The sequence below is a fragment of the Halichoeres trimaculatus genome, unplaced genomic scaffold (genome assembly GCF_033239565.1).
Source record: "Halichoeres trimaculatus isolate MK-OKI-2021-1 unplaced genomic scaffold, fHalTri1.1 fHalTri1_scaffold_5, whole genome shotgun sequence".
Taxonomy (NCBI): domain Eukaryota; kingdom Metazoa; phylum Chordata; class Actinopteri; order Labriformes; family Labridae; genus Halichoeres; species Halichoeres trimaculatus.
Genome location: NW_027437183.1, coordinates 21,222,300 through 21,242,743, shown reverse-complemented (window position 1 = coordinate 21,242,743; position 20,444 = coordinate 21,222,300). Strand labels below are relative to the sequence as shown.

At 39.2% G+C, this 20,444-nt stretch overlaps 1 protein-coding gene across 3 annotated transcripts; it reads left to right on the top strand.

Annotated features, from left to right (window-relative positions):
• The first annotated feature begins 8,763 nt into the window (after positions 1 to 8,763).
• Positions 8,764 to 20,375, top strand: klhl22 (kelch-like family member 22). 3 transcript variants are annotated; one of them, XM_074671159.1, is made up of 8 exons: positions 8,764 to 9,009; positions 9,241 to 9,560; positions 11,317 to 11,482; positions 11,567 to 11,890; positions 13,484 to 13,893; positions 15,623 to 15,815; positions 15,989 to 16,222; positions 18,002 to 20,374. In XM_074671159.1, exons 2-8 carry the CDS (start codon positions 9,265 to 9,267, stop codon positions 18,347 to 18,349), a joined length of 1,971 nt encoding a protein of 656 aa, XP_074527260.1. In that variant the 5' UTR covers positions 8,764 to 9,009; positions 9,241 to 9,264; the 3' UTR covers positions 18,350 to 20,374. The 3 variants fall into 3 exon arrangements, with proteins under 3 accessions (XP_074527260.1, XP_074527261.1, XP_074527259.1); XM_074671160.1 differs by having other exon boundaries at positions 8,764 to 9,560; positions 11,567 to 11,878; positions 18,002 to 20,375; XM_074671158.1 differs by having other exon boundaries at positions 8,764 to 9,560.
• The last annotated feature ends 69 nt before the right edge of the window (positions 20,376 to 20,444 follow it).

Genomic DNA, 20,444 nt, shown 5'->3' with positions numbered 1-20,444 from the left:
TGTGTTGTTATTTTTTGATTTTCTTGCCTTTATCAGTGTCTTCTTTAAAAGGAAGAATTTTCTTGCAATTGCAAAATTTTACTGTTTCAAGAGACTGCGAGGAGTTTCTAAGTGATCTTGAAAGTCTCCCTTCTAGACATACGCCTGATCATAATCCACAATTTGAAATGAGATTATCAGCACCAATATAGGTTATTCCAAATTTTGGAATAACCTACATTGGTAATATTATATATGAAGTATTCATTTATTCATTCATTTCCTGAACAGCTTATCCTGTTCAGGGTCGCGGGTGGCTGGAGCCTATCCCAGCTGTCATTGGGCGAGAGGTGGGGTACACCCTGGACTGGTCGCCTGTCAATCACAGGGCTTACACAGAGACAGACAACCTTCACGCACACACACTCACACCTATAGACACTTTAGAGTGACCAATTAACCTGATGAGCATGTTTTTGGACTGTGGGAGGAACCCACACATGCATGGGGAGAACATGCAAACTCCACACAGAAGAGCCTATCGGCCAAGCTGGGAATCAAACAGGTGACCCTCTTGCTGTGAGGCTGCAACACTAACTGTTGCGCCACCATGCAGCCCTATTCCCATTCAGAGGAACATTAACTTGTGTTCTGTCTTATGAGTACAGGAAGTCCTTGCTGTAAAATGGTGAATCGGAATCACATTTTTTTTTCACGTTCACGTTTCACGTTCATTTGATTATTGAGGGAACTGGTAAAAAATAGTGTCAAGTACCAGTGGTGGATCAGTACCAGCATCAAAGTGCAAATGAGAGTGACTGCTATCTTATCTGGGGTGTTAATTTTCTGCTGTGCTGCAATTGTTGTTGTTGCTGCTGTTGCTATGGATACAAGAAGAAGAAGCAGAAATGACCCCCAGTGCATCATGACTTTCTCAGTGCATCGAGATGTTGTCTATGTGTCTCTGTTTAGATCGGGATATGTAAACAGCAATAACCTTGTTTGCTCACGCATGTTAATCTGAATGTTCGACTGCATGTAAGTATAGCAACTGTTGCTAAATACCTCGTGGCAATGTATTCGGTAAAAAGTTGTCTTAAATAAATAGAAGTTGTGTTAAAAAGATCTAATCTCCATTAATTTCCAAATCTAACACACGCCTAGTTTAGAGTCACATCCTCACAATGGTGCGAGTGAAGTGGACCAGAAGATGTCGCTGCAATGCAGTCTAAACAGATCCTCCTCACAGCACATGTAATGTGTTATCATAAGGTCTCTCTCAATAACATGACATGGAGTAAAACCCAGAGCTACTCTTTACTGTCCTGAGGATTATGTTGTTATTATTTGGTGATTAATATTAAACTGATCAATTGATGATTGGTTGAATTACTCATTCGGTCTTTGAAAAAGCAGAGTGAGTGAAACTTGTTGAAGCTTTGTGGTTCCACATCATCTTGCCTTCTTCATGCTAACACTAACTAACATCAGTTGCATCATGTGGAGCCCAGACTCATGGGATGCTTGAATATTTCACTAACACTGGTTTATCTTCTTTAGGTCTTGCGTGAGGCAGCAGAAGCTTTTCCAGTCTCAGAAAAAAGGAAACACAAGAAAGAGACACTGCAGAAGCTGGCATTGTGGTCAAACAATAAAAACCAGTGTTTTCTTGTGCAGTCATAATTGCCCTGATTTCTCACTGATCACTGCATAAAAACGCCTTTTTTTCTCTCCTGACAATTGCACTGTGCTGTTCTATTGCAATCTCACACAAAATGAGTCATAATCACAACAAAATAAACCGAATAAGACTCATCTAAATCCTGTGGCAGTGTAAATGACCCCCCACTGTTTTTCACTGAAAGAGAATTATGTGTCACCCAGTGGCTGCCTCTACCACAAAGATGGTTGGCAGGCTTCATCAAACAGCAGAGCTGGAAGTTGTTTTGTTACAGGATCTTTGGTGCAGAGGAAAATTGATCGCTAGCCTCCCAATCACAGAGCAGGCCCAGCAAAATTGCACCTGCCAGGGCTGCAACTCCGACACTTTACAACCCTCGATTTAACTTATGAATCACGGAGCACAGATTGTAAATAAAACAGCAGACATGCTCCATTTAATGCTGCTGTCATTCCTGTTTGAGCTGTTCAGTGTTGAATTTCAATGTGGCCTCGTATGGACTTCCCAACAAAGCCATTTGATTTTGTTTCTATAATTTAGGCCTTTATTCACCAAAACTGATTAAAATCAAGTGTGTCATGTTTACTTAGCATCATTTCTGGTTAATCTTCTGTGGCACTCTTAAGATGGCAGTAAGTTGGCATGGAAACCAGGGTACAGTAGGCTGGGTTCAAGCTGAATGAATGGCTCTACTGGAGCTCTGCTGTCCCTGACTAATCAGCTGTATTGTCCTCTGGTCTGTGCCTGGCAATTGTTGGTGCATTTATGGTTTATTTTTTCCAGCAACCAGCTGCACTCACTGCACTATTCCTTATTAGAGCCCTTTGTGACTGTGGAATGCACACGAACCTGTCCTTGCTGCTCTCCAGGCCCCCTCATCATGAAAGGGCCAGTAATGGCACTGTAAGATGGCCATCTTAAGTAATTATCGGAGTGAAGGCTGAGCATCTTAACCATGGAATGGACTATTCAACACAGATTCTATTAAAGGCTGAAGGTCAAAGATTATGAAATGCCCTGATGCTACTCCAGTCAGCATCAGTTTTTCAGGCCTGTTGAGATAGAGATTACCATCTTATCCTGTAAATGCAGCTCACTTTGTGGCGTGCTGGCTGTTCAACGTTATAGCTATCAGAGAAAACTTCTTGGTAGTGAAGTGTGTAATACGTTGCAGTGTTTAGCTGGAAAGACTTGGAAGAAATCATATATTTTATCAGTGTATAATTATGTCAATACATTCATTGCTTTCATTTTGTTAATTTAGAACAAGTGTTATATATCTACATAAGGAAGCTACCTTGTTGCACTAATATGCTTCGGTGGCGGGACAGAATGGACAAATTAGTACAGGTTTTACACATTTTCAAGTGTTTAGAGAGCAACTACTTGAAATGCAATTGTTGGACGTCAAAGAAGTAGAGTAGGAGTATGATTGATTTCATCAGAGGAATGGTTTTTGATAAGAGTTTTTTTTTTTTAAGGCTAAAGCAAAAACAATGCAGGGTTATAAACCGTTTGTCACAGCTACTTTATGTCTTCAGAGGCTACTGCTGTTTTACCAACAGGGGTTGAGCAAAGAAGTATTTTGGTCTACACACTGTAACTTTAAGCTCCCCTTTGAAAAAGAAAAAATAAATCCTTCCATAAAGATGCTATGAAGAGGATCTGTTTAAGGGGCTGTTTATACAACAACGGTTTTAGGGTGAAACGCAAAAGTTTTGTTGCGTTACAGCCTCGTATTTACACAGAAACTGCGTTTCAGTCGACCTAAAACGCAAATTTTTAAAAACGGCCTCCAGAGTGGAATTTTTCTGAAACGCTGCCAACACCGTTGCCGTGTAAACAGTCAGCCGGCGTTTTCAGTGGAAACGCTGACACTTCGCTTTGCACAAGCGCATACAACGGGACAACAGTACCGTTGTTACGATTGTCGCGAACCACCGTGTTGTGATTGTGCTGCTCAATCTGCCGTATCTGCTGACTGTCTTCATACAAGATGTGCATCTGTTGCTCCACTTTTTAACTTAGTATTCCCAAATACACCAGATGATCAGCTCAACTCTACATCGGTGGAGATCTCCCAATAGCGGCTTCTGGACAAGACAGTTTTTGCTCTGACAACAGGCCTGGCATGCTTACTACAGCATTTTCAGTCTCGCTGTGTTTCTGTATAAACACGAATTTTTTCACTGAGTTTTAGAGTTTTCAGATGAAATGTTGTGTAAATGGGGCCTAAATTGGACTGCAGCACCACCTTCCCACGTTGTCGTGAAGGTGTGACTTTAAACAAGGGGTGTGTTTGTTTTGGAATTAAACAGAGATCAGATTGAATCAAATTTTCTTTGTTCAGGACAAACAACACGCCAAGTTAAGGCATATGTCAGCACGATTACGTAATGCTGTTGTTTCAAATGCTACAACAAGCACACTGTCAGTTTATACAGTAGTTTAGTGGCTAGCTGTTCTAAGCACTACTGGCAGCCCATTGTTAAGACATATCTGCAATGTGTAATGTTAGTGAATCCTGGTTATGTCCTGCCAGTCAACTACCAAGCAGAGCTAACATAACCTCACTCTTCATTTTGTTGATAGACTCTCAACTTTGAACAGACCACTGCAGAATAACTGCTGCATGTGGGTGGAATCAACATTATCACAAACAGTGTAGCCCATGTTTAGGCCTTTTGCTCATGTCTTAGTCTTTCACTCATTTTTCAGCCTTCAGCCTATGGTTTATCCATTAGCTCGTGTTTTGGCCTTTTGCTCATGTTTTAGCCTTTAGCCTGTGCTCTATCACTGTCTTGCTTATCTTTTTCTGGTCTACTGTCCTTCTTCTGTCTGACAGTTTGTCTCTCCACCATTTCTTCCAAATGAACCACAGAAATTTGATTTTCATTTTCATTTTCAGCAAAGAAAAACACAGCTTCTGACCATTAAACTTAATTAGCTGGAGTGGTGTTGTCATAGAGACTTAGAGGTGCTTTAAATCAATCTAGTCCTGCTTGACCCAATTCAAAAGCCAAGAAGTAGAATTTCAAAATAACCTTTAATGGCGCTGATAATCTCATTTCAAAGTATGATTAGGTTTTTGCATGTATTTAGAAGGGAGACTTTTTCAAAATCACTTAAACTCCTCACAGCCCCTTTAAGTTTGGTGTATTTACTATCGATGCAACAAGAGAACTAAGGCAGCCCTCAAAAATGCCTCTATATAACGTATTAGGTTGTTACCAAGTTGTCACTTTGATCAGTCCATACTTTGCTAATCTTACTTTAATTTTTAAACAAGTGTGTATTTATCTGTTAAAACAGCCACAGAATAGGTTTGACACTAAATATGAGTAACTACAGCCACATTTGCAGAGGGATGGTGATATTTCACTTAAGAGTGAGAAAACAAGATTAATCTTCTAACCCTTAATCTGTACATGTGGCATGAGCAATCTAAAATCAAAACAATGAGCATTTAAAAAGCAATATCTCTTTTAGTATCACCTCTAGTGTGTGCTAATGATGACTAATACAGCTCTGGAGACACTACGCTCATTGTACTTGATGAGATGGTGATTGCGTGATCACCTGACAGGCATGGAACAGAGCACAGCTTAGATTTTTGTGACATGAGTGGCAAAAAAAGACATCACCTAACAGCAAATTCAAGAACTGATGGAGTGCAGGTTGAGAATAAGGAAACTGTAACTAATAAATTGTGTTATTCTGCCAAAAAAAATGATTTCTAAACTAAAGAGAATCCAACTTGCTGCCCCTGTCCTGTCCTCTTCAGTAAAAGCATCAAAAGCCCAAAGATATCAGTAATAATGCTGCATTTTTTGTTGTCCTAACATGTTGTCCTTCCCTGCAAGCCAGGGCAAAGGAGTTAGTTTTACTCAAACACAAACAGATTAATCAAAGAATTCATCAGAGAATTGTTTTAGCGTCGGTTGCTTGAATCTTTAAAACTTTAAAACTTGAAATTGATCATCAAAGCACATGCATCTTATTTTTCTTTGCAGCTCCTGTGAATTATTTCTATAGGGGCAGCTGTCACATTTGTAATTTAAGAAAAAACTGACCTTGGTTGAGTCTAAGTGGTGATGCAGTGTATCACTGGTATGCCTGTTTGCTGTTCAGGGAGCCGTGAAAAGGTCCATAACAGGCAGGAGCTAAATATGCGCATGCAGCAGACACATGACAGATGGAGCCACATGTCAGGTGGGAAAGAAAGTTATGATATTTTGGAGGAGGGCTTTGAAAAGGGCATTTCTGCGCCCAAGACAAAAACAGCCAAGGGATCTCAATTCCCCATGTGTGTGCCGCAGTGCGATGTATATTAGACTGGAAAATGAATCAACTGATGGATTATTCCGACAGTGTTTTTGCGAGTGGAAAAATCTTTACTCTTCATGTCAGGAAATGATATATGCAAATTGAAACTGCAGCAGAAGATGAATGAGATTGTAAAACCCTCAGCAATATGGAGACCTCAATTCTATAAAAAGAACATCATGATTGGCTGCTGTATAAAATCTCTCTGACAGCTTGTGCAGTTATCAAACGCTGGTAAATCGATCTGAGAGGCATTTGAAAAGATGAATAGCAAATATTGGAGGGGCGAAAATGAAAAATGCTACAAATAATTGGCAGGAACGATAAAGACATTTTAGACCTGGGCATCAAAGTACTTCTACTTATTTTGCTCTGATTTTCTTTAACTGTGATGCAAAACAAAACATTCAAATGGAGAGTGGATGTATATTCACTTTTAAGACAAACTGTTTAAGTAGTTTTACTCCTGTTTTATCTTTTGAAAGAGCTAACATGTCTCAGGCAGTAGAGAAAGGCAGAGGCAAGAAGTGGTTGCACTCCATTACAAGATAAAGTCCTGGGATAAACAACATTAATCAAAACTAACCTCAGTGTCCTCAACTAAGCATTTCAAGTTTTGATGCTTTTTCACAGTTTGAGAGGTCACAACTCCAATTATTCATATCTAAAACTGATGCTGAGTATTTAGCTCTCAAGCTGGAGTTTTGACAGGCACAACAAACTTGAACACATCATTTAGATTGTAAAAAAAACAACACTTATTCAATACAGATCTACTTTCAGAAACCTGTGATTGGTCCATAATGTGCTCAGTGGTTCAGGCATACTCCTGACCTGCTCAGAGACCAAAGCTTGATCCTGCTTCTAGGATCCTCAGGTCCTCAGGTGGAGGTCTTCTGAGTGTGATTAAGATCCAAGTTCAGTGAGGGGAACTTGAGTTCTTGTGGCTCTCCTCTCTATAGAGCAAACTGCTTGTTGACACAAGGTCCATTACTACTGTATGTACTTGCTACATCAAGCGTGTACACTACTGCATTAAAATCATAAGAAACACTTAAAGCACATTTATTCTGGGTTTTATTCAGTCTTCTTCATGCCCTCGGCCGTAAGTTATTATGTGGTGTCCCATATGTTTGTTGAGTGTGTGCTTCAGTAGGGGAGACCAGAAACAGTTATAACACAGGTTTGTTGTAACACGTGCAGTCACTCCAATCAGGAACAAGTTGGGAATCACCTGATTTACTCTAAACATGCACAGTTTAGTCCTTAGCCCATATGTGAAGTAGTAGTGCCCTGAAGCAGACACCGCTAAATTTGTGAGGTCAAACATTCTTTGAGGGTTTTTTTTTTTTTTGCTCAAATTACTTTTGTGATTACCCAGCCTGCTTTGTAGTTGAACTTATCACATTATGTAAGTTACCTCTCTGTTGAGCTATCTTTTTTTTTTTTTAATTGTTTGTGGTAACTTTTAAACTGTTAACTGTAAGCTAAGCTAGCTCATCACCAATGCACCCAGGGACAGTTGTAACAAACTTGCTTGGGGTCATTTGTAACATTTAAAAAATGAGTGCATTTCATGCCATGAAGCTTGCACTCCGGGAGTGGTTTACTAATTGTCATATCATTTTGTTCATGACATGTTTTTTGTAAATGTTTGTTGTTCAGTAAATGTGCATTCTTTCAAGGCAGAAAATTCTGATTCTAATGTTATTCTTACCACAACTTTTTGAAAATTAGAAATGATTTAGCGTAATTGGAATGTGCCGATGATTTCATATGAGCTGTCATTTAAAAAAAAAAAAAAAAAGCCAAAATACAATTAAGCTCCCTGTAGTGGACTTACAATCCTAAAGGGGGTAGAATACTTTTTCTAGCATATTTAACAGGTTTTCAAGGACACTGTTTATCACATTGAAGACATAGAAGTCTTTGAAATTAATCTCTTGAAGTTGGAGACAGAAATTTTGAAAATGTTACAACTGCCCCCACTCCCCTAACTTGATTGTTCTGTCTCATTATGACTTTGGAACATAAACTATTCAATTCCTTTGTGTCTATCCTAGTTTGAAGCACATTTAGTTTACCTGTTAAAAGGTGCTTTTCTAAAGCTAATTTTGCTGGTGCAATTACTAAAAGTAATATAGTAAAGAGAGACTCCCTTTGAATTTAAATTATTTATGCAATAATATGAAGGAATGATTTCAGTATAGCCTCTTAAGGTATAATTTGACAGGAGAGCATAGTGTGTGGTGAGTTTATCATAGTGTAGTGTAGACACTGAAACCCAAAAGGTTGACATTATATACTCCTTACATGCAGTGGTCGTCTGAATCGTCTGAAATGTAAAACAGCAGCTTTAACTGCTTCTTATGTGAGTGTACTATTTTCATTAACTGCTGGCAAAAATGTATGTGACTTGCTTTGATGATACCATAGACTGTATGGATGATACACAGGGAGTCAATTTGGCAATGGGATGCTGACGTTCCTGATAAAACAGCATCCTCTTGTGTTTAACAGATGGAGTCGCAACAGATGAACAGTTTTGGACTTAAAGTGTCTGTATAACGATTAAAAACTAAACAGCATCAGAATGGGAGAATATCTTCCTATTTTATGTAGTGATCCCTTGATTATTTTGATAAACATTACAATAAAGTCCAGTAATCTGTCTGCAGAATGACAAACGTTCCTGATTGGCTGGTTTCCAGGAATAGGGTGGGATCAGAACACAGTATTGACCAATAGCGTTTGAGCTCAACGCCTGTCACCAAAAAAGTAAACCGTCTTGTTTTGATCTGTCAGAAATCAGGCGCCTGGGGTTGCTCCTCTACGAAGGATTTGTGTCGATTTCGAGCAAGCAGACTGTCCAAAACCGTTCGGTTTTTGTCAACCACGCGAATATTTTTGTTGCGGTTACATATGTTTCAGCTTTTATTTATCCAAACTCCTGTTATTGTGTTAGCGTCGCATCAGCTAGCCGACTAGCCACCAGCCTGCTAGCTGACGGTGTTCCTTTTAAAGTAAGTTCATATTAGCTGGCGGCTCGGCAGCAAGTTGTCAGCTAACAGCAAGTGGTTTTTGTGACCGCTTTGTGACCGCTGTGATGATTGGGTTTTTGTGACCGCTCCGTGTTATAAACAATGTCGTGAATTGTGCAAACAACTTGAGATACAGTCGTCGTAACATTACACTTGACTACGCATTGACATTTGGATCAGCCCCTCCTTTGCCGTGTTTTCCTCTGTTGATAGACATGAGACGTGTCTCTGGTTTATATGCGAAGAAGGACTCAGAAGTATTATAGTTTTAGAGAGGTTTCAGAGATGAAGCCTGAACATCGGTACCCTGCCATGGCTGAGGATGGAGAGATGAGTCCGAAAGGAGGAGGCGCCGGTTCCTCAGGCCGCCCGGGCCGACAGATGTACAGAAGTTCAGCCCATTTCCGCAGCTTGCTGGACGGCCTGCTGGCTCTCAGACAGGGGGGGATCCTGTTTGATGTGGTGCTGCTGGTGGAGGGACGACCCATCCAAGCCCACCGTATACTTCTGGCAGCCTCCTGCGATTATTTTAGGTAAAACTCACCGCAGGTCACCTTGGAGCTGTACTTTCACTTTCTTCATTACTGTTTTTTGTCTATATTTTCTGAACATGAACCTCAGTATGTTCCAACCATGCAGGAAAAAGTTAACTTAGAGCATATATGAGACATAAATACACTCAGTGGCACTTAATGGCATCCTGGAAGTTAGCTTTTTATGCAGCCAGCTGCCTTTTTCCACAGACTGTTTTTTTCCTCACTACTTACTCACAAATCTGAAGTTAGTTCAGGTGTTTGAGGACAATATGTGGGTCAAGACAAAAAAAAAGGACTGGTGCAGAGTTAAGTTAAACATTGCTTCATTGTTGTCATATGACCAGTGTTGTTATGTTATCTGGCTCTACTTGTGATTCCTCTTTACTTGTGCTGTTTTTGTGTTTACTGGGCCTCTGTCACAGTTACCTTAGTACACATTAAAACTACACCTCACAACAATGACGTGATCAGGTAATGATTGATTAAGGGACAAATCAAAGTGTAACCCTGGAGGAAAGTACCTGATTCTTTCACTAAAGTGAAAGCTGTAGTTGCGCTTTGTGGAGAAAAAAATCAAAACAGAAAGTTCTGCCTTCATAACTTTGAGTCTTATAAACCATTGTAGTTGATATACAAAAAATAAGGATGATTTTCATGCAGAAAAGCCTTGAACATAAGCGTCACATTCCAGGGTTGTGATGAGAGATGCATCAATGTAAATCAGTGATGTTTCAGCAGGAGCTCATTTCACCTCTTTAATGTTTGGATGAGTAGTCCATTGGCTTGTATTTATTTCATTATTAATGATCTCAACCTTAAAGTGGTTGCTCAATAAAGTTGTCAAATAGATGCAGTGGAATAAAAAGCATCAGATGTCCCTTAGAGTAAAGCAGTGAAGTGGCATGAATTCAAAATAGTGAGGTAACATATGATTACTGTTGTCATACTTATATTTAAATATACTGGTTTACGCTCCACACTGAACCTTGAAGTGTTTTTTTTTCTGTGTGGTTGTTAGAGGTACTTGACAGTTATAAATGTATTACTCATGGAGGATCACACTGAAGCTGCTGTGGTGGTTTAAGAGTGTAAATGCAGAGACATAAATAGGTTTATTTTGACCCTGACAGACCAGAGTTATTTGACTACTTTTATACAGACACAGAATATCCCCAACTTACACACTCTTTTTATTCTTTCTTCTAAAAAACACAACCTCTCAGATCTTGGACTTCTTTGATCTGAAACAATAGACGTTACCGTGCCAGAAATACAATTCATGTCTCGATGTGAACACAAACAGTGACCCTGTTAGTGTTTGCATCTCTGTCTGCAGCACACGGATCAGACGTACAGGTCCATGATGTACAAGTGATCTTGACTCCTGCTAAGTCCTCGGACAAATTGTGAAATTTGATATTATTGCATCACAGTATAAAAAGAGTTTTTACTTCGCATCAGCCTTTAAAGTTAACAGCACAAAGTGAAAGATTGTGCCAATCTGTGACTGTGAGCCTGTAACCAGTAATCCCTCTTTAATGCTGTAATGAGGCTGTTTTGAGGCACTAACTCTGTCCAGGTGAGATCTCAGCTTTGAATATATAAATTTATTTTTCAATATTTGAGATTTAAGTGGGAAAAAAATGGACTTGGAGTCATGTTCGCTAATTTGAATTTCCGTATCATCACTGGGTCAGCAGGTTTATCAAATTTAAGCCATTTAACAAATGTCAGCATTGTGTTGCGTCACCAGGGGGATGTTCGCTGGAGGCCTCCGTGAGTCCCAGCAAAAGGAGATCCCAATCCACGGAGTGTCTTATATGGCCATGAAGAAAATACTGGACTACATCTACACGTCACAGATTGAGTTAGACCTGGAGTGTGTGCAGGAGGTGTTGGTAGCTGCCACACTAGTACAGGTACATTCTCTGTTGTGCTTTTGTTACATCCCTTCTGTTGTTCCTTTTCTTCATCTAATCTCTGCTCGTTGTCCTTGTTTGAAGCTTGAGATCGTCATCGGCTTCTGTTGTGATTTCCTTTTCTCCTGGCTGGATGAGGGAAACATACTGGAGGTGCATAATCTGGCTGAAGTCTACGGACTGCAACAGCTGGATGCCAGGGTCCACTCCTTTATCCTCAGGAACATCCAGACTTTGTCCCGAACCGAAGTGTACAGAAAACTCCCCCACGATCAGGTCTTCAGAGCGCTGAGCAGCAATGAGCTTCAGGTGACCAGCGAGAACGAGGTGTATGAGGCAGCTCTTCACTACCACTTCAGTCCTGAGCAGGTGGAAACTGACCAGGTGTACTTGCAGGTCAGTCAGAAGGTGTGTCTCCCTTTTTTACTTATCTCTACAGCTCCATTAAATACACATCACAAACCTAGCTAGACCTGAGCTTGGACTGAGTGATTTGAAGCTGTTGATAAAGGATCAGGACAAAGAGTATGTCATAACAACAACACATTTGTTCATGAACATGCAGTGCTTCATAAATAGATCTGCTGGTCTTTTCACACAGCAGAAATATTAACGACAGCCAGTCGGTCCACATTTTTTAAATTCATGTGCAGTAACAACCAGAGTACATGTGAACTCCTGTCTGAAAAGGAGTGCTAGAGCTGCCAGCAAACAGTGTATGATTGTGAAAGAGGAAACAGAAGAAGAGAGTCATGAGGCACAGAGAAGAGTAAGAACGAACTCCAGTTCCCCTCCAAAGATAAGAAAAGAGCTCACTATAAGGATAGATATATGTATGTATGTGAGAAGCTGCTTTCCCAGTCAGTTAAAGAGCGCTGAACACTGAAGGAGTCCTAACCTGAAACAGAAAAGAAGCTTCTAGACAGATTTTCTCACTTTGTGTGTGTGTGTTTTTTTTATCATTTTACATCACCAGGTTCCACATCCTGAGGATGTGGTTCATTTAAAAAATGTTGTGAATCATGACCACTGAAGAAACCCCATAAAACAAACCAAACAAAGCCAGAGAGACAGTCTTATAAACTACAGACCTGCTACTTGATCAACTTTCCCCAGTGTAGGAAAAATGTGATATTTAGCTGATCAGCTGGACTCTGTTTACTGCTCTGTGAGAGATTTGAGGTATATTAATTTGCCCAGAAAATTATATTTCACCAGGATAATCCTTTTAAGTGTTACAATTATCCAAAAGTAAGCAGTGATTATAACAACTGGGGTCAATTTAGAGAAAATCATGCAATAATGTTTTGGCTACTTTGTAACAGAAAAGACTTTCAGGACACTTTTCAGCCTGTGACCACCTGTTGTAGGATTACACTGGTAGGAAAATCCAAAAACAGAAAAAAAGGGCCAGAGATAATTTATCTGATCTGTAGAGTGTCAGACTACCTCTGTGCACATGATGCTGTTTCCCAATTGAACACACCACCTCTGTTGTTACCCCAGGCTATTCCCCTCGGGGGTCTTCTAGCAGCAAATAAATATGGAAAAAACATTATACATTTCCTCTTCTCAGGGTCTAATTCAATATTGAACACTATTTAATTATATTTTTATAGTAGTGGATAAATATGAACTGTAATTAGTTTGGGATTTTGGAAGGCATTTCCAAAGTATTTCAGGACCCTCTGTCAGTGTTTCTCAGCCCCCAGGGTCCTGACCTGCACTTTGATTACCACTGTACTACATACGAGACAATGCTGACAGACTTAGTCCACAGCTATCTCTAGCTGTATGATGTGTCGTTGCCATAGCACAGCTTTAAACACGTCATTTATTTAGAGGAATTGAAAAAAGTTTGGACTCTTGTGTATGTGTGTGTGTGTTTGTGTGTGTGATTCTTTCCTCATTTTTAGAGATTATTCTTCCTCACACTTTGTCAAAGCTAGACTTCTCTGATTGTTGAACTAATCACCTCCTCTGTTTCTTTCTGCCTCCAAGGACAATCTGAAGATGCTGGACACCGTCCGTTTCTGCCTGATAGAGAAACAAGTGTTGCAGAGGCTCCACAGCAGACTGAGTCAGTGTCCCTTGAAGGACTACGTGTCGGCAGCCCTGCGGTACCACGAGCAAGAGATCTGGCAGCCCGTCCTGCAGAGTCCTCTCACACAGCCGCGCTCCACCTTCCACTGTATCCTGGGCTTTGGAGGGATGTTCACGTCCAACTCCCTCACAGACAATGAGCATTTGTTTCAGGTGTACCACCCGAGCTGGAGGGAATGGAGGACGCTCACTGCCGCTCACACCCCCAGGATGTCAAACCAGGGAATCGCTGTGCTCAACAACTTTGTCTATCTTGTCGGAGGGGACAAGAACACCATCGGGTTTCGAGCAGAGACTCGCTGCTGGAGGTGAGGTCTCAGCCTGTTCAGTCTGTTTGAGTTTAAAATAGCCCTGTACTCCTCATAGATTAGGTTAGTTCTCCAACCATTTCTCTTTTTATTTTCTTCACTTAAATGACATGAAATGCAGACAAATAAAACTAGCTGGAAGAATGAATAATAACTAGTCTGCTAATAAAAGAAACCATCCTATGTGTAATCAAAGCAAAGATGCAAAAATCAGATGTTATTAGATACAAATTGCTATTTTTCTTATGTGTTTCTCCTGAAATCTTTTTTTTTTTTTTTTTTTAATGTCTACATACAGAAGAGCCAGTGCCAAAACCAGTCTAAAAAAACCCTTACTCTCATATTTGACAGTGAAAACAAATCAGATGGTCTGGCAGATACAGTTCTCTGCACGTTGAAAACAACATCTCATTCTGCTCTGACTTGCAGATAAACAAACAGTGCTGTAACATACAGATAAACATCAGCTAACAACACCAGTGCACAGCCAATATTTCTTTAAGGTTAATGATGATGTTGAGCTAATACATCAGCAAGTCCCTGATGTATAAACCAGTATGTTACATCGCCCTACTGTTAGTGTCTGAGTTACATCCATTAAGCCAAATAATTCAAATAATTCCTGCATGAGCAGCTTTTCCTCCACCACAAGGAATGAATAAGATATTGGCATTGAGACATTGTCTTCTTCATACTGACAGTAATTTATTGACTCAGGTTAACATTTTTTTCTAGTTTCTATTCCTGCATCATTGCAGATATTTTATTTTTGAAAACTGAAGTATCCGTAAACCAAAAAAATAAAACAAGCATAAACCAACAACTGCTATTGACAGTAAATGGAACCTTATACTCATAAAAAAAATAATATTTAACAAACATTTTGGTTCATTAAGCTGACATTTGCATTTCCATTGTGTAATCATAATGATTAATGATTAATGATAATAATTAATAATTAATTAATATAAGAAAAAAATTCACTACTCAGAGTACACTCGTATGACATAATGACAGTTCATGTTTCTGTTCCTGGAATTTAGTTTCCATGGATGGACAAAGAGAAATTTTAATGTAACAGATGCAGAAATGCTGAAAATGCATTTTGTTTACAGAAAACTTCACACTTTAAGTCTCTTTAATAACCAGGAAAACAGCTGGACAGTAAAACTTTTGTCTCCAGTCGATAAATTATGCAAGATGTTTTCCAAATAAGTTCAAACATATCTTTGGCATTTCTGTGCCGCTGTTTACTGTAAAATATAAAATAAAAAAATTGAACATTTCTGTTTTTTGTGAGGAAAAAAAAAGCTTGATTTAAGCTTCGTTGTTTATTAATCACATAATTTTTTATGCTCTCAGAAGATGAAAACCAACTGTGAAAAAAGTTTTTAAAAAAGAGTCGTTTTAGCTTCTTGAAAATCTAAAATTATGTGTATATGAATAAAAAAAATGTATATGATTATTTTATTTTGATAACTGTTCACCGTGAAAGTCTCATAAAAAGTAATGTGAGTTCTTCCTAAACTTTTTGGAATGAAAGAAAAAACAGGCTCATCAGCTGCAGAATGACTCATGTTGAGCTCTAATGGTGTTATCAAACTTTTATTGCTTTATAGTTAACTCCCTTTGATCTGTAATTCTGGCACAGCTGTTCTTCAGATGTTGATTGAATTTTCAAATCTCATATTTTCTCATTATGGTTCGTCACTTGTCGTGTTTTTTACAGATATGACCCGCGACACAACAGCTGGTGCTCCATCCAGCCCCTGCAGCAGCAGCATGCTGATCACAGCGTGTGTGTGCTGGACGGACATATTTATGCTGTTGGAGGACGAGACTACAGCCATGAGCTGGACTCAGTTGAGCGATACGACCCTCACACCAACAAGTGGGAGTTTGTGTCTCCTCTAAAGAGAGAGGTATGAGGCTGGAGAGATGAAGCATCAGCTTTAAAGAAATTAATGCAGTCCTGCTACCATCCACATGATGGTGCTGTGTTCCCACCTAAGCACCCTCAGCAGGGATATCCCTTCAGACATGAGGTATTCCCCACTCCTTCACTCCTTTAACCGCAGTCTCACCTCACCTCCAGGTGTACGCCCACGCTGCAGCTGTGCTGGACGGGAAGATGTACATCACGTGTGGACGCAGAGGGAATTCATACCTCAGGGAGACGTACTGCTTTGACCCTGTGGCCAATCACTGGACAGGCTGTGCTGAGGGGCCGGTGGAGCGGGCGTGGCATGGCATGGCTGCTGTCAACGGACGCATTTATGTGATTGGTGGAAGCAACGATGAGTGTCAATACCGCCGTGATGTGCTAAAGGTATGATGTCACAAGTCATTAGTTATATAACTGCTGCAATTTACATCAGTGACTGTTAGTCTGAGAGCTCACTGTGTTAAGAGCAGGGCCACGTACTATGTTCAGTATTGTCGACATATTGAACTAAAATGACAATTTTTATAGATTGTGTATTAAGTTATATTTTGACTGTGTCTGAAAATTATGTTTTTTTTTTACTTAAGTTCACTAGCTTCTTCATACCTCCCCACTCCTCTCTGCCCAAAAACTTCAGTAAAATATTTCTTATACTGATCTTACACTTACCTCTTTCAAGAATGCAATCCTCTGAACTATTTTTCGACAAAATATCTCCCAAATTCTGAGATACTTTTTAGCAATTTAACCAATATTGATTTATAGGTACCAATGTCGGGTACCTATAAATCAATGTACCTCGAAATTGGTATCGGTACTCAACAGTGCCAATTTTCAGTACTTTTGTGTTTATGTGTTAATAAATATAAATAAGTTTAATGTTTAAAATCTCGAAGTTTCTCAATTTAACATATTTATCTCACAATGCTGCGTTCATGTCCAGCATGGGAAATTGCCTACTCATCCACTTCCTCACAGTCACAAGGATGTGTTTAGTTATCCATTAAAGTACCTAATTCGGTACCCATCCCTGAACCAATTCAATAATTCCCAACACATTACCATGAGCTCATGATACCATCTGGTTTTTGATGTTTAAGTAAAAGAAAAATGAAATAGTAAATGTAGAAAAAACCTAAAACCTAGAGTATTTTCTTGCTGTAAAGAAGATTTTTACACAGCAAAAACTGAAATCGAAGCAAGTTATTTTGTCTTATTTTTTAGCTAACACTGTTTTAACTTCTCTCAGTATGAACCACATTCACCTGAAAAGTCCAGAAAATGTCTTGATTTAAGGTTTTACAAGAAAAAAAACGACACCTGAATTACTTGTTAAAGATTTAAAAAAAATTCCAGTAAGATAAAAAATAATGTTCTGCATTTAAGGAAACTAAACAAGAACATTTGTCTTTTAATATCTTTAAAACTTAATTCTGGATTTGTCAGGTGAATGTTACTCATATTAAGTCTTTTTTACTTAAAAAGGACATAAAAACTTGCTTTAAGTTAAGTTTTTGCAGCACAGCGCAATGTTTTTGTGCATTGTCCCCTCTGTGTTTAAGGAGCCATAGCCATGGCTAATGAAAAAAAAAATGTAAGGAACTTAAATATGATTGTGTTTGTTTCAAGAATTGACTTCCTGGCAGGTAAAATGTTCAACTAAAAATAAAAATGTCTCACAGAGTATGTAGTTTATCAGACTCAGAATGAACTTGTTCACATTTTCTTTATGAATTCTGATCAGAGGCTGTCGTCCTCAAAGTGAGCGCCCAGGTTCAAATCCAGCCAGCAGCCATTTACTGTGTGTCATCCCCCTCACTCTCACTTTCTTACTTTATTCACTGTCCTAACCTCACAGTAAATAAATAAAAAAAGTCCCCCGCTACTCCAGAGAGGAGAAAAACATCCTCAGAAAACCTTAAGAACCACCAACATTTCTTCAAAGTCTCCCCAAAGGATTCTGCTCTGCCCTTTGAGGAAAACCTGCTTTAGTTCTTTGTATCTTGAACTGAGCAAAAAGTTGTGTGTGATATTTCTCTTCTGTGGAGCTCCTGGTTATACTTTGATGATGAAGTCAAAGTCACCAGATCAGACACGTTCACACGCCTTTCTCTGTCAGACGATCATGTGTGGGATGGAGAATAAATTTTCCCTTTTTTCCAGGTGGCCTGCTTTGACCCTGAAGTTAACTCCTGGTCCTTGGTGGCCCCCCTCCCTGGTGGTCACGGAGAGCCAGGTGTAGCCGTGCTGGGGAACAGAATCTACATCCTGGGAGGACGCTCTCATGACAAAGGCAACAGGATGAAATACGTCCACGTCTACAACACCGCCACAGACGAGTGGGAGAACGACACCGACTTTAAGGAGCGGGTGTCTGGCCTGGCCGCCTGCGTGGCGCTCATGCCCCCTGCTGTGATCGCTCATGCCAGGAGCTGGGAGCAGCGCTCCAAGGCATCATGGGAGGATGCGGACATAGACATGGGCAACTCAGAGGACTCCAGTGAGGACTGAAGCCTCCTCTTTGAGCTAAACGTCTGAGTCATGGAGAGTTTCATGCATTTTTCTTACACTGCATGTTGCATTTAGGTTCCTTGGGGATAGTTTTGTCGTTCTTGCACGTTGACCACTTTGAGTGCCTCTGATCCAAAGTGTCATTCAGGATTTTTTGCACAGTTTTGTTATTTTATCAAATGTTTTCTCAGATAATCAAACTCCTTCCATGAATGCCTGCCTGCTGAAAACACTGACCCTAACATTTTGAGCTCTGCTTTATTCATCGTAGAGAGATGAAGAAGACCACTGGCTATGCAATGACTGTATGTACGGCATCGTGAAGGGTTGCCTAAGTTTGTTCCTCTGATTACTTGTAACATTGGGTTTGGACTTGAGAGAATAACAGGGAGCAGTCAGATGCTAAAATTCTGCCCCAATTTTGAGCTGAATTTTTTTTTTTTTTTAAAGTTTGAAAACTTTTAGGATCCTCCACTGGTTATACTCACTGGACTACTCTGAACTTTTCATCTCATCCAAACTACTGAGTAATCATTAAGCTGTTGAGTTCTAACATTGTGCCTTCTTTATGTATTTGCACCCTGAACTTTTACATGTTTTTTCCTGTTTTAGTTCATCTCGTGGACAGGATGAGCCTTGGGTTTTGTGCCTCTGATATCATGTAAAATTTGAAAAGATGCAGTTTATTGGGACCCTGAAGGATGAGACACTGGTGCTGCAGGTTGTTCACCAATGTATGAGCCTCACGTCTTCATAACTGTGCAATGAAAAACCAAAACAATCTGTTCTGTTTTCAGTGTCCTTTCATTTGACTTTATTCTATTTAATTTATTTGAATACTCATCCCAAAGAGCAGATTGAGGTTAGTTTGTCTCTTAGTTCCACTCTAGAGATTGTTGTCCCATCTTTTGGTTCAGTGTGAAAAGTTTGATCACACACACTCCTCTGTGTATTTCTTTGTTTCTGTCAGAGAAAAAAAATGGAGCCAGTGGTAAGATGTAGTCTTCTTGATTAGTTTAACAACAAACTGTATCTGAACACACTGTCACGTTGATTTGCAAAGTTAGCATCCTTTTCATTCTTATTGAAATTTAATAAATAGTAATATAAATATATCTCACTTTTGTGTCATGTGCATGTGACTGGAGGTAAGGGCTGGAGACTACTTTAAAAACAGGAAAGCTGTTTTTTAATGCATTGTTAATTTTGAGCTAGGATGTGTACAGCGTGTACAATCCCCCCCCAAAAAAATTTTTTAATTGTTTTATCAATTAATTAATATATGTATTTATATAGATTTATAAAACTTCATTGAGATTAAATAAATGAAATAAAATCTTGCAAAATGAAAAACAACCGACGCATAATTTAATAAACATGTCAGCACATTCAGCATCACATAAAAGAGCATAAAGGATCAGTTAAATCACCTGATTTGACACAATAAACAACCCGTTTAGTAGGATTTATCTTTGAGTTTAACAAGATGACTTTTTCTTCGTCCTGAATTGATATTAATGTGAACTTCTGAAAGGTGAGTTGAACAAAAAGTTTCCTGTGAGTGACAGTAGATAACAGTATTATTATATCTGCATATGAATGAAGATTATGAGGAACATTATTAATACTGTCGACATAAATGGTGAATTACAGTGGTGCTAAGTCAGATCCCTGAGGTACATTAACTTTTTAAGTTAATCTTAAGGTGAAGCTATGAGCCTGTACATGCTGTGACCTGTTGGATAAATCATTTTAAATGCACACTGTAAAACACGACATTGATTTGAATAGAAAAAATATTCAGTGAATCTGTTTACCATCAAAATGTTATAAACACTCATTTTTAACATGTAATGGTGATTGGAAGTTGGTTTAACATAGAAATATAAAGTTATAAGCAAGATCAGGTCACATATGTGTAACTAATTCCTGATCTACTTGGAACTTCATTCACTTTTGGAACATTTGTGGACAAGTCCACATATTCTGTAAAAAGGAAACTAATGATCAGTTGAAGTTATGTCATTTTTCAAATAAATCAAACTCCATATTTTTTAATTCGGGTTTCCAATGAGTTTTTCTCTGTTTCATATCA

Coding starts and splice junctions, on each gene's coding strand:
- klhl22 (XM_074671159.1), top strand. CDS start 9,265: ATGCGAAGAAGGACTCAGAAGTATTATAGTTTTAGAGAGGTTTCAGAG. Junction 13,894..15,622: donor GCAGAGACTCGCTGCTGGAG/GTGAGGTCTCAG, acceptor TGTTTTTTACAG/ATATGACCCGCGACACAACA. Junction 15,816..15,988: donor TGTCTCCTCTAAAGAGAGAG/GTATGAGGCTGG, acceptor CCTCACCTCCAG/GTGTACGCCCACGCTGCAGC.